Source organism: Daktulosphaira vitifoliae, unplaced genomic scaffold, assembly GCF_025091365.1.
Source record: "Daktulosphaira vitifoliae isolate Bord-2020 unplaced genomic scaffold, ASM2509136v1 Scaffold_2765, whole genome shotgun sequence".
NCBI classification, from domain to species: domain Eukaryota; kingdom Metazoa; phylum Arthropoda; class Insecta; order Hemiptera; family Phylloxeridae; genus Daktulosphaira; species Daktulosphaira vitifoliae.
Window position 1 is genome coordinate 1 of NW_026102325.1, and position 1,247 is coordinate 1,247.

A 1,247-nucleotide genomic window follows, 5' to 3' on the forward strand; every position below is an offset into this window, starting at 1 on the left:
ACTTTTTTTGATCCACCCTAATAAATATATATATATATATATATTTATGAACTTTTTTCTTATTGAAATTTTTTTTAATATTCTATTTTCAGTAAAATTTAGGTTTTTGCATGAATTTTGGAGGAAATCATTACTCTAAGACTTAAACTGTTGTCGATCATTTTTGCAAATTCTAATAAATTATTCTGTAGTTATCCCTAGTGTTTAATAATTATACCAATGGTAACCCATTAATATATGACAAAAAGAAACTCTAAAACAATTTTTTTTTGTTTATTTATACCTCCATTATTCTTTTTTGTTGAGAATTACTTTTCTGTAAAGCTACTACTGCAAGCCATGAACACTTTCCATCTTCTATGTCTGTTCCAATTTTTCCAATGACTTCAGGGTCTCCATAACAATCCAAAAAATCATCCTAATATTATATGAAAAATATTACAAATTTTTTGTTTTTAATAACATGTGAAAGCAAAATTTAAAATATTTTCATATTATACTTGAACTTGGAAAAAATGACCCATTTCAAGAAGTATTGTCTTGGCTTGTCTGTAAACTTCTGGATCATTTATATTGGCCTAAAAAATGTGATAATGTTAAATAATTTATAAAGTAAATTAAGCTATTCAAATTAGAAAATGAGTAAAACATTAATTCTTATGTTTAAAAATTTCTTACCATACGCATGGCCAAACACACGGGTAAAAAAAATGAATAGTATGCAGTCTTGTATTTTACAATAGATGAGTAATTTTCCATAGTAAATTTCTTCAACCTATTAACCTTAAAACTATTAGCAGTCAACATATCAAGGCATTGCCCCATTGAAGTTTTCATAGTAACCTACTCATTAAATAAAAATAATTTGCGAGATTTGAAGGAATTTCAAAAAGAGGTTATACAATACATCATGGAATAACTCTAAAATATCCACATAATACGGTTTATCATGAAAATATTTTTTAATTATTTGGTATAATCCTTGTTCTAGAAGTATTCCATCATTAATAGCTAATAAACCATTTTCATTGCTTTGATACCAACAAGGACGTCCTCGTCTTGTAATCGCATTATCCATAATATCATCCATAACTAATAAAAAAGCCTGTAACTAAAAATGATTTTAAACTCTTTGCAATATTTTAAAAAAAATAATGTAAAAATTAACATCAATTATCAGTGTCAACTCAAAAATAGAATTATTATTCAATTCTAACTAAGGTTAAAATCTGGTTCCAGGATATTAT

General features: G+C 25.4%; 1 protein-coding gene across 1 annotated transcript; it reads right to left on the reverse strand.

Annotated features, from left to right (window-relative positions):
• Window positions 1–261: 261 nt before the first annotated feature.
• On the reverse strand, window positions 262–1,200 carry LOC126909983 (uncharacterized). Its single transcript, XM_050692388.1, has 4 exons — window positions 908–1,200; window positions 679–843; window positions 501–578; window positions 262–418 (listed from the first exon to the last, which is right to left on the reverse strand). The coding sequence occupies exons 1-4, from the start codon at window positions 1,088–1,090 to the stop codon at window positions 278–280; spliced, it is 567 nt and encodes a 188-aa protein (XP_050548345.1). The 5' UTR covers window positions 1,091–1,200; the 3' UTR covers window positions 262–277.
• Window positions 1,201–1,247: the final 47 nt, after the last annotated feature.

Coding starts and splice junctions, on each gene's coding strand:
- LOC126909983 (XM_050692388.1), bottom strand. CDS start 1,090: ATGGATGATATTATGGATAATGCGATTACAAGACGAGGACGTCCTTGT. Junction 579..678: donor TGTGTTTGGCCATGCGTATG/GTAAGAAATTTT, acceptor CACATTTTTTAG/GCCAATATAAATGATCCAGA. Junction 419..500: donor GTCATTTTTTCCAAGTTCAA/GTATAATATGAA, acceptor ATATAATATTAG/GATGATTTTTTGGATTGTTA.